At 46.3% G+C, this 16963-nt stretch overlaps 1 protein-coding gene across 1 annotated transcript in view; it reads left to right on the top strand.

The window, feature by feature from the left end:
* The window catches only part of LOC118388034 (phospholipid phosphatase-related protein type 1), a 33035-nt gene that overhangs the window by 9065 nt on the left and 7007 nt on the right, over positions 1-16963 (top strand). The window contains exons 3-7 of the mRNA XM_052524909.1: positions 6166-6354; positions 9053-9185; positions 11118-11368; positions 11686-11862; positions 13774-13905. Of these exons, the coding sequence (XP_052380869.1) occupies positions 6166-6354; positions 9053-9185; positions 11118-11368; positions 11686-11862; positions 13774-13905 (882 nt within the window). The remainder of the gene's footprint in view (positions 1-6165; positions 6355-9052; positions 9186-11117; positions 11369-11685; positions 11863-13773; positions 13906-16963) is intronic.

Here is a 16963-nt window from a genome sequence, read left to right as displayed (position 1 = left end):
ACTGGAACCATATAACTCTGTTCTGTTTGTAGCTACAGACTGGAACCATATAACTCTGTTCTGTTTGTAGCTACAGACTGGAACCATATAACTCTGTTCTGTTTGTAGCTACAGACTGGAACCATATAACTCTGTTCTGTTTGTAGCTACAGACTGGAACCATATAACTCTGTTCTGTTTGTAGCTACAGACTGGAACCATATAACTCTGTTCTGTTTGTAGCTACAGACTGGAACCATATAACTCTGTTCTGTTTGTAGCTACAGACTGGAACCATATAACTCTGTTCTGTTTGTAGCTACAGACTGGAACCATATAACTCTGTTCTGTTTGTAGCTACAGACTGGAACCATATAACTCTGTTCTGTTTGTAGCTACAGACTGGAACCATATAACTCTGTTCTGTTTGTAGCTACAGACTGGAACCATATATAACTCTGTTCTGTTTGTAGCTACAGACTGGAACCATATATAACTCTGTTCTGTTTGTAGCTACAGACTGGAACCATATATAACTCTGTTCTGTTTGTAGCTACAGACTGGAACCATATATAACTCTGTTCTGTTTGTAGCTACAGACTGGAACCATATATAACTCTGTTCTGTTTGTAGCTACAGACTGGAACCATATATAACTCTGTTCTGTTTGTAGCTACAGACTGGAACCATATAACTCTGTTCTGTTTGTAGCTACAGACTGGAACCATATAACTCTGTTCTGTTTGTAGCTACAAACAGCTTACAGCTACAAACAGCTTGTAGCTTCCTGTTCGGCCAGTGTTGTGTCAAGTCACTCCGGTTCACACTGACCGTGGCGTGTTGCAGGAAGTAGCCCATCACAACTTTATCCAACTGATCTGTCGATAGCGCCTGCTACATTCAGGCAATCAATGTTGTGGAGAAAAGTAGAAATACTGTTGTTGTTCTCGATGGCTAATGTTATATATTTCAGCACCGCCACGGTATAAAGGACAATCAACACATACTGAGCAGGAAGCCCTGTCTGTAAGGACACTCACCTGTTCTAGTGTAGCAGGAAGCCCTGTCTGTAAGGACACTCACCTGTTCTAGTGTAGCAGGAAGCCCTGTCTGTAAGGACACTCACCTGTTCTAGTGTAGCAGGAAGCCCTGTCTGTAAGGACACTCACCTGTTCTAGTGTAGCAGGAAGCCCTGTCTGTAAGGACACTCACCTGTTCTAGTGTAGCAGGAAGCCCTGTCTGTAAGGACACTCACCTGTTCTAGTGTAGCAGGAAGCCCTGTCTGTAAGGACACTCACCTGTTCTAGTGTAGCAGGAAGCCCTGTCTGTAAGGACACTCACCTGTTCTAGTGTAGCAGGAAGCCCTGTCTGTAAGGACACTCACCTGTTCTAGTGTAGCAGGAAGCCCTGTCTGTAAGGACACCCACCTGTTCTAGTGTAGCAGGAAGCCCTGTCTGTAAGGACACTCATCTGTTCTAGTGTAGCAGGAAGCCCTGTCTGTAAGGACACTCACCTGTTCTAGTGTAGCAGGAAGCCCTGTCTGTAAGGACACCCACCTGTTCTAGTGTAGCAGGAAGCCCTGTCTGTAAGGACACTCACCTGTTCTAGTGTAGCAGGAAGCCCTGTCTGTAAGGACACTCACCTGTTTTAGTGTAGCAGGAAGCCCTGTCTGTAAGGACACTCACCTGTTCTAGTGTAGCAGGAAGCCCTGTCTGTAAGGACACTCACCTGTTCTAGTGTAGCAGGAAGCCCTGTCTGTAAGGACACTCACCTGTTCTAGTGTAGCAGGAAGCCCTGTCTGTAAGGACACTCACCTGTTCTAGTGTAGCAGGAAGCCCTGTCTGTAAGGACACTCACCTGTTCTAGTGTAGCAGGAAGCCCTGTCTGTAAGGACACCCACCTGTTCTAGTGTAGCAGGAAGCCCTGTCTGTAAGGACACACCTGTTCTAGTGTAGCAGGAAGCCCTATCTGTAAGGACACTCACCTGTTCTAGTGTAGCAGGAAGCCCTGTCTGTAAGGACACACCTGTTCTAGTGTAGCAGGAAGCCCTGTCTGTAAGGACACTCACCTGTTCTAGTGTAGCAGGAAGCCCTGTCTGTAAGGACACTCACCTGTTCTAGTGTAGCAGGAAGCCCTGTCTGTAAGGACACTCGCCTGTTCTAGTGTAGCAGGAAGCCCTGTCTGTAAGGACACTCACCTGTTCTAGTGTAGCAGGAAGCCCTGTCTGTAAGGACACTCACCTGTTCTAGTGTAGCAGGAAGCCCTGTCTGTAAGGACACACACCTGTTCTAGTGTAGCAGGAAGCCCTGTCTGTAAGGACACTCACCTGTTCTAGTGTAGCAGGAAGCCCTGTCTGTAAGGACACTCACCTGTTCTAGTGTAGCAGGAAGCCCTGTCTGTAAGGACACTCACCTGTTCTAGTGTAGCAGGAAGCCCTGTCTGTAAGGACACTCACCTGTTCTAGTGTAGCAGGAAGCCCTGTCTGTAAGGACACTCACCTGTTCTAGTGTAGCAGGAAGCCCTGTCTGTAAGGACACTCACCTGTTCTAGTGTAGCAGGAAGCCCTGTCTGTAAGGACACTCACCTGTTCTAGTGTAGCAGGAAGCCCTGTCTGTAAGGACACTCACCTGTTCTAGTGTAGCAGGAAGCCCTGTCTGTAAGGACACTCACCTGTTCTAGTGTAGCAGGAAGCCCTGTCTGTAAGGACAATCAACACATACTGAGCAGCTCTTAGTAGCAAGGCTACATACAGACACCTGTTAGTCAGGCTGATTGAGGTAGTATGTTGATCTGGTTAAATTGACTATGCATATATGATAAACAGAGAGTAGCAGCAGCGTAAAAGAGGGGTTGGGGAGGGGGGGGGGGGACAATGCAAGTAACCATTGGTTACCTGTTCAGGAGTCTTATGGCTTGGAGGTAAAAACTGTTGAGAAGCCTCTTTGTCCTAGACTTGGCACTCCGGTACCGATTGCCATGCAGTAGTAGAGAGAACTGGGCTGGGTCTATGGCTGGGTTCTTTGACAATGTTTAGGGTCTTCCTCTGACACCACCTGGTGTGGAGGTCCTGGATTGCAGGCAGCAAGGCCCCAGTGATGTACTGGGCCATACACACTTCCCTCTGTAGTGCCTTGCGGTCGGAGGCCAAGTAGTTGTCATGCCAGGCAGTGATGCAACCGATGGTGCAGCTGTAGAACCTTTTGAGCATCTGAGGACCCATGCCAAATCGTTTTAGTTTCCTGAGGGGGAATAGGCTTTGTCGTGCCCTCTTCACAACTGTCTTGGTGTGTTTGGACCAATCTAGTTTGTTGGTGATGGGAACACCAGGAACTTGAATCTCTCAACCCGCTCCACTACAGCCCCATTGATGAGAATGGGTGTGTGCTGGGGGTGTGTGTAGTCCACAATCATCTCCTTTGTCTTGATCATGTTGAGGGAGAGGTTGTTGTCCCTGCTCCACTACAGCCCCGTCGATGGGAATGGGGACGTGTTCGGTGCTGCTTTTCCTGTAGTCCACAATCATCTTCGTCTTGGTTACATTGAGGGAGAGGTTGTTATTTACTGATGGCATACAAGTTTGTTATTAAGGCACATTAAAATGCACATGTTCCAGAAGGCATTTTTGCCAAAGTTGAATTAAAAGCCTCTCCTGTGAAGAAGTGACATACGCCGAGCTTACTGAAACAGATATTTGATTAGACTGTAATGTTATAGTGTAGGGAGGAGGGCAAATGTATGTGCACTATTAGTAAATGGTAGAGCGAGGCTGCAGGTAAACGGTAGAGCGAGGCTGCCTCCTGCAGGTAAATGGTAGAGCGAGGCTGCAGGTCAACGGTAGAGCGAGGCTGCCTCCTGCAGGTAAATGGTAGAGCGAGGCTGGGGGTCAACGGTAGAGCGAGGCTGGGGTCCCTGTTCAGAGTCTTATGGCGGTAGAGCGAGGCTGGGGGTCAACGGTAAAGCGAGGCTGGGGGTCAACGGTAGAGCGAGGCTGGGGGTCAACGGTAGAGCGAGGCTGGGGGTCAACGGCAGAGCGAGGCTGGGGGTCAACGGTAGAGCGAGGCTGCGGGTCAACGGTAGAGCGAGGCTGCGGGTCAACGGTAGAGCGAGGCTGCGGGTCAACGGTAGAGCGAGGCTGGGGGTCAACGGTAGAGCGAGGCTGGGGGTCAACGGTAGAGCGAGGCTGGGGGTCAACGGTAGAGCGAGGCTGCGGGTCAACGGTAGAGCGAGGCTGGGGGTCAACGGTGAGCGAGGCTGGGGGTCAACGGTAGAGCGAGGCTGGGGGTCAACGGTAGAGCGAGGCTGCCTCCTGTAGGTAAACAGTAGAGCGAGGCTGGGGGTCAACGGTCCAGAGCGAGGCTGGGGGTCAACGGTAGAGCGAGGCTGGGGGAACGGTAGAGCGAGGCTGCGGGTCAACGGTAGAGCGAGGCTGCGGGTCAACGGTAGAGCGAGGCTGCGGGTCAAATGTAGAGCGAGGCTGCGGGTCAACGGTAGAGCGAGGCTGCGGGTCAACGGTAGAGCGAGGCTGCCTCCTGCAGGTAAACAGTAGAGCGAGGCTGGGGGTCAACGGTAGAGCGAGGCTGGGGGTCAACGGTAGAGCGAGGCTGGGGGTCAACGGTAGAGCGAAGCTGGGGGTCAACGGTAGAGCGAGGCTGCGGGTCAACGGTAGAGCGAGGCTGGGGGTCAACGGTAGAGCGAGGCTGGGGGTCAACGGTAGAGCGAGGCTGGGGGTCAACGGTAGAGCGAGGCTGGGGGTCAACGGTAGAGCGAGGCTGCGGGTCAACGGTAGAGCGAGGCTGCGGGTCAACGGTAGAGCGAGGCTGCGGGTCAACGGTAGAGCGAGGCTGCGGGTCAACGGTAGAGCGAGGCTGCGGGTCAACGGTAGAGCGAGGCTGCGGGTCAACGGTAGAGCGAGGCTGCGGGTCAACGGTAGAGCGAGGCTGCGGGTCAACGGTAGAGCGAGGCTGCGGGTCAACGGTAGAGCGAGGCTGCGGGTCAACGGTAGAGCGAGGCTGCGGGTCAACGGTAGAGCGAGGCTGGGGGTCAACGGTAGAGCGAGGCTGCCTCCTGCAGGTAAACGGTAGAGCGAGGCTGGGGGTCAACGGTAGAGCGAGGCTGGGGGTCAACGGTAGAGCGAGGCTGGGGGTCAACGGTAGAGCGAGGCTGCGGGTCAACGGTAGAGCGAGGCTGCGGGTCAACGGTAGAGCGAGGCTGCGGGTCAACGGTAGAGCGAGGCTGCGGGTCAACGGTAGAGCGAGGCTGCCTCCTGCAGGTAAACAGTAGAGCGAGGCTGGGGGTCAACGGTAGAGCGAGGCTGCGGGTCAACGGTAGAGCGATAATGGCAGGGACCGTCCTGCTGGCCTACTACTTTGAGTTAGGTCAGGTTGTATTTAGGTTAGGTTAGGTTGTATTTGAGTTAGGTTAGGTTGTGTTTGAGTTAGGTCAGGTTGTATTTAGTTTAGGTTGTGTTTGAGTTAGGTCAGGTTGTATTTAGGTTAGGTCAGGTTGTATTTAGGTTAGGTTAGGTTGTGTTTGAGTTAGGTCAGGTTGTATTTAGGTCAGGTTGTATTTAGGTCAGGTTGTATTTAGGTCAGGTTGTATTTGAGTTAGGTCAGGTTGTATTTGAGTTAGGTCAGGTTGTATTTGAGTTAGGTCAGGTTGTATTTGAGTTAGGTCAGGTTGTATTTAGGTTAGGTCAGGTTGTATTTAGGTTAGGTTAGGTTGTATTTAGGTTAGGTTGTATTTAGGTTAGGTTGTATTTAGGTTAGGTTGTATTTAGGTTAGGTTGTATTTAGGTTAGGTTGTATTTAGGTTAGGTTGTATTTAGGTTAGGTTGTATTTAGGTTAGGTTGTATTTAGGTTAGGTCAGGTTGTATTTAGGTTAGTGTTCCATCCTGATATCTCCCTGATGTTGTCTCTCCAGCTGGTGATAATGGCAGGGACCGTCCTGCTGGCCTCCTACTTTGAGTTAGGTCAGGTTGTATTTAGGTTAGGTTGTGTTTGAGTTAGGTCAGGTTGTATTTAGGTTAGCTTAGGTTGTGTTTGAGTTAGGTCAGGTTGTGTTTGAGTTAGGTCAGGTTGTGTTTGAGTTAGGTCAGGTTGTATTTAGGTTAGGTTGTATTTAGGTTAGGTCAGGTTGTATTTAGGTTAGGGTTCCATGCTGATATCTCCCTAATGTTGTCTCTCCAGCTGGTGATAATGGCAGGGACCGTCCTGCTGGCCTACTACTTTGAGCTGACCGACACTTTCGGCATCCACGTCCAGGGGTTCTTCTGCAACGATGCTGACCTGATGAAGCCGTACCCCGGGGTGGACGAGAGCAGCTTCATCCCTCCCCTCATCCTCTACTGCGTGGTCGCCGCTGTTCCCACCACCATCGTGAGTACTAGGTTACTGACTGACTCTGTCTTGCTGGCTCTGCCCTCTGTCTATGTCTCTCTTCTGTCTCTGTGCCCCCTCGCTCCTCTTTCTCTCTCTCTGTCACAATAAGCGGCTTGGCTCCCACCACCATCTTGAGTACAGTAACTGTTTTTCTGTCTTTTCGCTCTCGCTATCTTGCTTTCTCAGTAAATCATCTCACATTATCCTCCATTATCTTTGTATTATATATTTAATGAAGAGATACATATATCCTACTGATGTATGCTCTTAATTTGATCACTCTTTTGTGGTTGAGAATTTACTTGTATTTGAGTTTTAAGAAGGCTTCTGAAGTTTATAATTTCCACTTTTTTTAAATTTCAGACTTGATTTCCCCTTCCCGAAAAAGGATTATTCCTCCTGTAGCAAACTGTCTCGAATTAAAATACTGCATCTGTATTATTTACAGATCAAATGCTCCCATTAGCTTAATTTCTACTGAAATATTGGTATCTAGGTTTAATTATGACTGCTAGATTCACTGGAGGAAAAAACAGATGTTTTTTTAAGTCACTGAGGCACTGACACGGTTTCATTAGTCCAAAGAACGAACACTAGATGGCACTGTTGCTACGCTGTAGATCTACTGCCTACAGTTCGGCAGCAGCCATAACAGCCCTACATGCCCGTCTTTGGCGCCAACACAGACTGCACCTTTATTTAACTAGGCAAGTCAGTTAAGATCAGATTCTTATGACGGCCTACCAGGGAACAGTAGGTTAACTGCCTTGTTCAGGGGCAGAACAACAGATTCGTACCTTGTCAGCTCGGGGATTCGATCCAGCAACCTTTCAGTTAATGGCCCAGTGCTCTAACTACTAGGCTACCTGCTGCCCAAGGTAGCCTACCATTACACACACACTCAATAAATAATAATATATACTATTTAGCATAAACTTTTAACCTAAGCGACTTAGTAATTCCAGTGTTTTACTTGCTATATTGTATTTACTTCGCCACCGTGGCCTTTTTTTGCCTTTACCTCCCTTCTCACCTCATATTGTATATAGACATATTTTCCTACTGTATTATTGACAACTCTGTGTGTCGAACTGCTTTGCTTTATCTTGGCCAGGTCACAATTTAAAGGTGGATTAAATAAATAAATAAATAAAAGTCATGCATGTTCATGTGGGTGACCTCAGTGGGAATCCAACATATCCTGCTGGTCTACCAACATATCCTGCTGGTCTACCAACATATCCTGCTGGTCTACCAACATATCCTGCTGGTCTACCAACATATCCTGCTGGTCTACCAACTGAACCAAGACCAACTTACACCTCTAGAGTAGTGTTACATTTTAGTCATTTATCAGACGTGCTTATCCAGAGTGACTTTGTGGCATTATTTAAAGACATTTAAAGTGACTAGTGATACCTTTTTAAGTAATTTAAAAAAAAGTGGCCAGTGATTTCAATCTGTGTGTTGGCAGCAGCCTCTTCGATAGCGACGGCTGTTTAACAGTCTGATGGCCATGATGGAAGCTGTTTCTCAGTCTCTCGGTCTCTGCTTTCATGCACCTGTACTGACCTCGCCTTCTGGATGATAGCGGGGTAAACAGGCAGTGGCTCTGGTGGTTGTTGTCCTTGCTGATATTTATGGCCTTCCTGTGACATCGGGTGGTGTAGGTGTCCTGGAGGTTCAGGTTGTTTGCCCCCGGTGATGCGTTGTGCAGACCTCACTACTCTCTGGAGAGCCCTGTGGTTGTGGGCGGAGCAGTAGCCGTACCAGGCGGTGATACAGCCCGACAGGATGTTCTCGATTGTGCATCTGTAAAAGTTTGAGGGTTTTAGGTGACACAAGGGTTAGGGCTGGGTGTTAATGCTAATTTGTCGGGACATGGACTCTACAAGGTGTCGAAAGCGTTCCACAGGGATGCTGGCCCATGTTGACTCCAGGGATGCTGGCCCATGTTGACTCCAGGGATGCTGGCCCATGTTGACTCCAGGGATGCTGGCCCATGTTGACTCCAGGGATGCTGGCCCATGTTGACTCCAGGGATGCTGGCCCATGTTGACTCCAGGGATGCTGGCCCATGTTGACTCCGATGCTTCCCATAGTTGTCAAGTTGGCTGGATGTCCTTTGGTTGGTGGACCATTGTTGATACACACAGGAAACTTTATTGAGCATGAAAAACCCCAGCAGCATCGCAGCCTTGACACAGACTGATGCACCTACTACCAAACCCTGTTCAACTATTTCGTCTTTGTTCACCCTCTCTGTTAGATCAAGGCTCCTTTAACCTCCTCTCCTTCATCTACACTGATTTGAAGTGGCTTTAACAAGTGCCATCAATAAGGGGTCATAGTTTTCACCTGATCTGTCTATGCCATGGAACGAGCAGGTGTTCTTAATATTTTGTACTCTGTCTGTCTGCAGATCTTCATCGGGGAGGTTTCCATGTACATTGGTTCTTCCTTCCTTAAAAGTTGCTCCGTACCGCAGCACAGCCGCAGAATTCAATGGCACGTTATTTAAGTGGCAGCCATTGTTGCCAGAATGCTGCAATTTACCACAATCTGCCACCATCTGCCACAAACCGTCGCGGCATAAGCTCCAAACTTTTAAAGGAAGAACCACTGTACATCATGAAGTCCATCGGGGTGGAGGACAGGCTCAATGTGTTTAACATTACCATGCATCTGTCATCAGATCTTCATCGGGGAGGTTTCCATGTACGTCATGAAGTCCACACGGGCGGTGCTACTAACCCAGGAGAAGACCATGGTGACGGGGAAGTGCTGCTACCTGAACGCCCTTACCAGGAGAGTCATCAGGTTTATTGGTTAGTTATTGGTGACCTACTGGTCATGTCAATGGTGTTACTCGTATATTAGATGTTGAACGTAGTTACATGTTGAGTAGCAACTCTTAGCAAACTATTTTATAAATTAAATTATTTAAAAAAAAATTCATTTAGCTGACATTCTTATTCATAGCGACTTACTGCAGCAATTAGGTTTAAGTGCACATTGAAAGATTTTTCACCTAGTCAGCTCAGGGATTTGAACTAGCAACCTTTGTTACTGGGCCACCTTCTCTTAACCATTAGGCTTTCATACCAACATCTGCTGCAGATTAACATGGGGCCCATTCAGTTAGTCTGATTGAAGCTGTAATTATGAGAGCAGTTTGGAACTCTCCAAGATGTCTTCACGGTTTCTACTGACGACCCTTCTCTCTAGTAGAACGTCTGTCAGGGTGCTCAATGATACCATGTCAGGGTGCTCAATGACACCGTGTCAGGGTGCACCGTGTCAGGGTGCTCAATGATACCGTGTCAGGGTGCTCAATGACACCGTGTCGGGGTGCTCAATGGGACACCGTGCTCAATGATACCGTGTCGGGGTGCTCAATGACACCGTGTCGGGGTGCTCAATGACACCGTGCTCAATGACACCGCGTCGGGTGCTCAATGACACCGTGTCGGGGTGCTCAATGACACCGTGTCGGGGTGCTCAATGACACCGTGTCGGGAGCTCAATGACACCGTGTCGGGGAGCTCAATGACACCGTGTCGGGGAGCTCAATGACACCGTGTCGGGGAGCTCAATGACACCGCGTCGGGGTGCTCAATGACACCGTGTCGGGAGCTCAATGACACCGTGTCGGGGTGCTCAGCTCAATGACACCGTGTCGGGGTGCTCAATGACACCGCGTCGGGTGCTCAATGGCACCGTGTCGGGGTGCTCAATGACACCGTGTCGGGGTGCTCAATGACACCGTGTCGGGGTGCTCAATGACACCGTGTCGGGTGCTCAATGACACCGTGTCGGGTGCTCAATGGCACCGTGTCGGGGTGCTCAATGGCACCGTGTCGGGGTGCTCAATGACACCGTGTCGGGTGCTCAATGACACCGTGTCGGGGTGCTCAATGACACCGCGTCGGGGTGCTCAATGGGTGTCGTGCTCAATGACACCGTGTCGGGGTGCTCAATGACACCGCGTCGGGGTGCTCAATGCTCAATGACACCGTGTCGGGAGCTCAATGACACCGCGTGCTCAATGGGGTGCTCAATGACACCGCGTCGGGGTGCTCAATGACACCGCGTCAATGACACCGCGTCGGGGTGCTCAATGACACCGCGTCGGGGTGCTCAATGACACCGCGTCGGGGTGCTCAATGACACCGCGTCGGGGTGCTCAATGACACCGCGTCGGGGTGCTCAATGACACCGCGTCGGGTGCTCAATGACACCGTGTTACATGGCATTTATTATTATTATTATTAAAATGCATCCCAAAATGGCACTGTATTCGTCTGTGTTAAAATGCATAGTACACTACTTTTGACCAGCACACACGGGGCCCTGGTCAAAAGTAGTGCACTGTGTAGGGAATATGGTTCCATTTGGGACACAGCCCAGCCTTTGTTCTCAGTCTGTCCCTTCAGAACACAGGACTCCCCCAGACAGAGGGGCACCACCAGGCTCAGAGTATTACAATATAAAGGGCAGATAATAAGTCATATTTCATGAACATCTTTTCTCTCTCTGTTCGTCTCTCTCTCTCTCTCTCTCTCTGTTCGTCTCTCTCTCTCTGTTCGTCTCTCTCTCTCTCTCTCTCTCTCTCTCTCTCTCTCTCTGTTCGTCTCTCTCTCTCTGTTCGTCTCTCTCTCTCTCTCTGTTCGTCTCTCTCTCTCTCTGTTCGTCTCTCTCTCTCTCTCTCTCTGTTCGTCTCTCTCTCTCTGTTCGTCTCTATCTCTCTCTCTCTCCAGGTGTGTTTGCGTTTGGTCTGTTTGCGACAGACATCTTTGTAAACGCGGGGCAGGTGGTGACGGGCAACCTGGCGCCGTACTTCCTGTCTGTGTGTAAGCCCAACTACACCGGCACCGAGTGTCGCTTCAACCACCAGTTCATCTCCAACGGTAACATCTGTACCGGCAGCCCGGTCGTCGTGGAGAAGGCTCGGCGCTCCTTCCCTTCCAAAGACGCGTCGCTCAGCGTCTACTCAGCTGTCTACGTCACGGTGAGTTTTACTAACCCTAACCCTCGCTCAGCGTCTACTCAGCTGTCTACGTCACTGTGAGGGTTATGATAATCAGAATGAGTATTACAGTAGAATGTAGTCATTGTTACTCTGCTGTCTACGTTACTGTGAGGGTTATGATAATCAGAATGAGTATTACAGTAGAATGTAGTCATTGTTACTCTGCTGTCTACGTCACTGTGAGTACTGCTGGAACTGGCCCAACTTTATTATGATTGAGATGTTTAGCTTGGGCAGACACCATAGAGACAGTTACTACCTCTCATCATGTCTCCCCCTGTCTCTCCCTGTTCCAGATGTACATCACTAGCACCATAAAGACTAAGAGTAGTCGCCTGGCCAAACCGGTGCTGTGCCTGGGAACCCTCTGTACAGCATTCCTCGCCGGGCTCAACCGGGTCTCGGAGTACCGGAACCACTGTTCTGATGTCATCGCTGGGTACATCCTTGGTAGCTGTATCGCTCTGTTCCTGGTGAGGACTAACGGTCGTTTTGATCTGGTTGTGTTGGTCTCTTTTAGCACACAATGGGAGCTGATCTTTCTGATGAGGATGTCTTGTATTCCAATTGGTCAAAATCTTCCTCGGCATCTAAATGGTTCCCACTGGCAATATTCCCTCTAAGCTGCGCGCCACGCAGTATAAATATCAGCCCGCGCAGAGAAGCACGAGATTGAACTTAACTTTCTACAGTTTTCCCCCTTAGTTAATTAACATTATCAATGTTTCCCTTTACTGTGGGAATTATGATCAAAGCAATAGTAGCCACTTTCAATGTAACATACGAAAATGAAATATGCCAGATTTAGTATGCAAAACTAACTGTGCAAGAGATTATTTTTTTCTGAATTGACATGCAGGTCTCATACTCTACTCAGACTGGTGCACCTTATCCAATCAGAGCTGCAGGAAGCCTATATACAAGCAGACCATTGCCATATATGGATCTGTGGCATTCACTTTGAACTGGACTGTGTTTACAGCATTTTTTTATTTTATTTAACCTTTATTTAACCAGACAAGTCAGTTAAGAACAAATTCTTATTTTCAATGACGGCCTGGGAACAGTGGGTTAACTGCCTGCAGAACGACGATTTGTACCTCGTCAGCTCGGGGGTTTGAACTTGCAACCTTCCGGTTACTAGTCCAACGCTCTAACCACTAGGCTACCCTGCCGCACCGAGCGGTCGTGAGTAGATGCACTTGTTTTGAGATCGAAGTGAGAGCTGCCTGTAGCCACGTGGGCACATTTTGTTCATATTATTTGCTAGTTAGTGAGTTATTAGTCCAGTTGTAGATAATTTATTGTCAACGATAAGGGAGTGATTGCTTCCTACAAGAACACAAAACCTGTACATTTCCAGACATCTTTGAAAAGCCAGTCAGGTAAATAGCTTGTTATTTTCTCTTAAAGGGGCAGTGTTGTATTTTGAGACAGTCTTGAATAAGCTATGGGCAGAGGGGAGCATAATTTGTCTGATTCTCTGTAATAATGGTATGGGGATAATAATGCATTTTCATTTAACACAACAACATGTTCTGAAGGACAAGTGGATAAACAGGTTCACATGAAGCCCTGCATGTTTTCTGTTTTAAATCTCATGGAATGTAGACCTACATTGAACACCACACATTGGCTGCTACTGTAGGCTGAATGATAGAACAGATATTTCCATGGCAACATGTTATGGGATGGATTTTCTCCATTGTTTTTGATGGTAAGGCCTCTCTGGTAGGTCTACATTATGATCAAATAGCCACAGTAGCCTACTTGGACACTGTTAAAACTTTAACTTAAAGCAGGTTCAACCTCAAGGTACACAATAAAAGCACCCTGGAAGTTACACAACATTGTTACGGTGCCTTTGACCGCTGTGGCACTCGGGGAGCTAATAAAGACAGTTGATAGCTGCGTTAATTACCTGTGAATGAAGCTAGTAAACATACCTGACTCATGAAGTTAGTTAAATTAGTTACCTGTCTAGTATGCAGCCGGTTAACATAGTGATAGTTAAATTAGTTACCTGACTAGTATGAAGCTAATAAACATACTTGACTCATGAAGTTAGTTAAATTAGTTACCTGACTAGTATGCAGCCGGTTAACACTGGATGTTACACAATGTTGAAGTGTGGGCTCAGCAGACCAGAAATTTGCTCAGTGCCAAAATATTTGAGTTGACACATTGCCCACGGGTGAATTTTCTAAATGGATCAAATGTGGCTCTTGGCCAGTGGCTCTTCTCGTGGATATTCTTCCTTGCTGTAGTCATGGAGATGGGATCGTGTAATGTGTGTAACCCTGGGAACCCTAATACCATTCAGCCTTTTGCTCTGTGACGTTTTCATGTCAGGGAATGTTTCAGTGACGTTGTGTCTCCTTCAGGGTATCTGTGTGGTGAACAACTTTAAAGGAACCCACTCCCCTCCTGCCAAACAGAAGAGTGAAGATTACCGTGGTCTCCCTCTAATGACCTTCCCCCGCATCCAGAGCCCCCTGCAGACACTCAGCGCACAGGTAACCACTTAACACTCCTGTTCAATATTACTGCACAGGTAACCACTTAACACTACTGTTCAATATTACTGCACAGGTAACCACTTAACACTCCTGTTCAATATTACTGCACAGGTAACCACTTAACACTCCTGTTCAATATTACTGCACAGGTAACCACTTAACACTACTGTTCAATATTACTGCACAGGTAACCACTTAACACTACTGTTCAATATTACTGCACAGGTAACCACTTAACACTCCTGTTCAATATTACTGTACAGGTAACCACTTAACACTCCTGTTCAATATTACTGCACAGGTAACCACTTAACACTCCTGTTCAATACTACTGCACAGGTAACCACTTAACACTCCTGTTCAATATTACTGCACAGGTAACCACTTAACACTACTGTTCAATATTACTGCACAGGTAACCACTTAACACTACTGTTCAATATTACTGCACTTAACACTACTGTTCAATACTACTGCACAGGTAACCACTTAACACTACTGTTCAATATTACTGCACAGGTAACCACTTAACACTACTGTTCAATACTACTGCACTTAACACTACTGTTCAATATTACTGCACAGGTAACCACTTAACACTACTGTTCAATATTACTGCACAGGTAACCACTTAACACTACTGTTCAATACTACTGCACTTAACACTACTGTTCAATACTACTGCACTTAACACTACTGTTCAATACTACTGCACTTAACACTACTGTTCAATACTACTGCACTTAACACTACTGTTCAATATTACTGCACAGGTAACCACTTAACACTACTGTTCAATACTATACTGTACTTAACACTACTGTTCAATACTACTGCACTTAACACTCCTGTTCAATACTACTGCACAGGTAACCACTTAACACTACTGTTCAATATTACTGCACAGGTAACCACTTAACACTACTGTTCAATACTATACTTAAGACTACTGTTCAATACTACTGCACTTAACACTACAGTTCAATACTACTGCACTTAACACTACTGTTCAATATTACTGTACAGGTAACCACTTAACACTACTGTTCAATATTACTGCACAGGTAACCACTTAACACTACTGTTCAATATTACTGCACAGGTAACCACTTAACACTACTGTTCAATATTACTGCACAGGTAACCACTTAACACTACTGTTCAATATTACTGCACAGGTAACCACTTAACACTACTGTTCAATACTACTGCATTTAACACTACTGTTCAATATTACTGTACAGGTAACCACTTAACACTACTGTTCAATATTACAGCACAGGTAACCACTTAACACTACTGTTCAATACTATACTGTACTTAAGACTACTGTTCAATACTACTGCACAGGTAACCACTTAACACTACTGTTCAATATTACTGCACAGGTAACCACTTAACACTACTGTTCAATATTACAGCACAGGTAACCACTTAACACTACTGTTCAATATTACTGCACAGGTAACCACTTAACACTACTGTTCAATACTACTGCACAGGTAACCACTTAACACTACTGTTCAATATTACTGCACAGGTAACCACTTAACACTACTGTTCAATATTACTGCACAGGTAACCACTTAACACTACTGTTCAATATTACTGCACTTAACACTACTGTTCAATATTACTGCACTTAACACTACTGTTCAATATTACTGCACTTAACACTACTGTTCAATACTACTGCACTTAACACTACTGTTCAATATTACTGCACAGGTAACCACTTAACACTACTGTTCAATACTATACTGTACTTAACACTACTGTTCAATACTACTGCACTTAACACTCCTGTTCAATACTACTGCACAGGTAACCACTTAACACTACTGTTCAATATTACTGCACAGGTAACCACTTAACACTACTGTTCAATATTACTTAACACTACTGTTCAATATTACTGCACTTAACAATACAGTTCAATACTACTGCACTTAACACTACTGTTCAATATTACTGTACAGGTAACCACTTAACACTACTGTTCAATATTACTGCACAGGTAACCACTTAACACTACTGTTCAATATTACTGCACAGGTAACCACTTAACACTACTGTTCAATATATTACTGCACAGGTAACCACTTAACACTACTGTTCAATATTACTGCACAGGTAACCACTTAACACTACTGTTCAATACTACTGCATTTAACACTACTGTTCAATATTACTGTACAGGTAACCACTTAACACTACTGTTCAATATTACAGCACAGGTAACCACTTAACACTACTGTTCAATACTATACTGTACTTAAGACTACTGTTCAATACTACTGCACAGGTAACCACTTAACACTACTGTTCAATATTACTGCACAGGTAACCACTTAACACTACTGTTCAATATTACAGCACAGGTAACCACTTAACACTACTGTTCAATATTACTGCACAGGTAACCACTTAACACTACTGTTCAATATTACTGCACAGGTAACCACTTAACACTACTGTTCAATATTACTGCACAGGTAACCACTTAACACTACTGTTCAATACTACTGCACTTAACACTACTGTTCAATATTACTGTACAGGTAACCACTTAACACTACTGTTCAATATTACTGCACTTAACACTACTGTTCAATACTACTGCACAGGTAACCACTTAACACTACTGTTCAATATTACTGCACAGGTAACCACTTAACACTACTGTTCAATATTACTGCACTTAACACTACTGTTCAATACTACTGCACAGGTAACCACTTAACACTACTGTTCAATATTACTGTACAGGTAACCACTTAACACTACTGTTCAATATTACTGCACAGGTAACCACTTAACACTACTGTTCAATATTACTGCACAGGTAACCACTTAACACTACTGTTCAATATTACTGCACTTAACACTACAGTTCAATATTACTGTACAGGTAACCACTTAACACTACAGTTCAATATTACTGCACTTAACACTACTGTTCAATATTACTGCACAGGTAACCACTTAACACTACTGGTCAATATTACTACCGAGGCCATCACCTGCTTTACTATTCAGACACTGTACCGAGGCC

The sequence above is a fragment of the Oncorhynchus keta genome, chromosome 9 (genome assembly GCF_023373465.1).
Source record: "Oncorhynchus keta strain PuntledgeMale-10-30-2019 chromosome 9, Oket_V2, whole genome shotgun sequence".
Lineage (NCBI taxonomy): Eukaryota > Metazoa > Chordata > Actinopteri > Salmoniformes > Salmonidae > Oncorhynchus > Oncorhynchus keta.
The sequence above is the reverse complement of the archived record's forward strand: the minus strand, read 5'-3'. Positions and strand labels throughout refer to the sequence as shown.